The following is a 688-nucleotide window of genomic DNA, read 5'->3' as shown; positions in this document are numbered from 1 at the left end:
GCCACGAAGACGCCCCTCCCGGCGGCAGCCAGCGAGCTGGCCGCGCGGGCCACGCTGAAGCCCAGGGTCCGGTACAGAACGTCTTGGGGTGTGAAGCCGAGCACGGGCGCCCCCGGAGGCTGAGCCGACAGCAGGTCTTGGTACTTGGACCGAACGGGTTCCGGGAGCGCCGCCAGGACGTCCCGCTGCCGGGGGAGGGCGTTGGCGAACAGCGCCCGGAAGACGGCGAGCAGCGTCCCCAGGACCTCGGCGTCCGGGACCACTTTGTCCTCAAGCTCCGCGGGGACGTAGCGCAGGGTCCTGCAACGGGAGAGGCCGTTGGCCGCCGCCGGGACCCCTTTGGGGGTCGAACGACCCTTTCCCAGGGGTCGCCTAAGACCATCGGAAAACACATATGTAATTACATATTGTTTTTGTGATTAATCACGATGCTTTAATTATGTTCATTGTAACAATGAAAATACATCCTGCATATCAGATATTTGCATTATGATCCATAACAGTAGCAAAATTAGTTATGAAGTAGCCACGAAAATAACTATGATTGGGGGTGACCACAACACGAAGAACTGTATTAAAGGGTCGCAGCGTTGGGAAGGTTGAGAACCGCTGCCCTACAGTGACCGGGGTGGCGCCGCCCAGCTCCCAGCGGCCCGACCCAGTGCGGACGGCCGGCCGCTCAAGGCCC

The 688-nt window shown here is 60.3% G+C and overlaps 1 protein-coding gene across 1 annotated transcript in view; it reads right to left on the bottom strand.

The window, feature by feature from the left end:
* SETD9 (SET domain containing 9) overlaps positions 1–688 on the bottom strand; it is an 8,149-nt gene that overhangs the window by 4,747 nt on the left and 2,714 nt on the right. Inside the window, 2 exon segments of the mRNA XM_015562616.1 lie at positions 1–5; positions 8–300. The exon segment at positions 1–5 is cut by the window's left edge and continues 37 nt beyond it. Of these exon segments, the coding sequence (XP_015418102.1) occupies positions 1–5; positions 8–300 (298 nt within the window).

The sequence above is a fragment of the Myotis davidii genome, unplaced genomic scaffold (assembly GCF_000327345.1).
Source record: "Myotis davidii unplaced genomic scaffold, ASM32734v1 scaffold496, whole genome shotgun sequence".
Classification (NCBI taxonomy): domain Eukaryota; kingdom Metazoa; phylum Chordata; class Mammalia; order Chiroptera; family Vespertilionidae; genus Myotis; species Myotis davidii.
The sequence above is the reverse complement of the archived record's forward strand: the minus strand, read 5'-3'. Positions and strand labels throughout refer to the sequence as shown.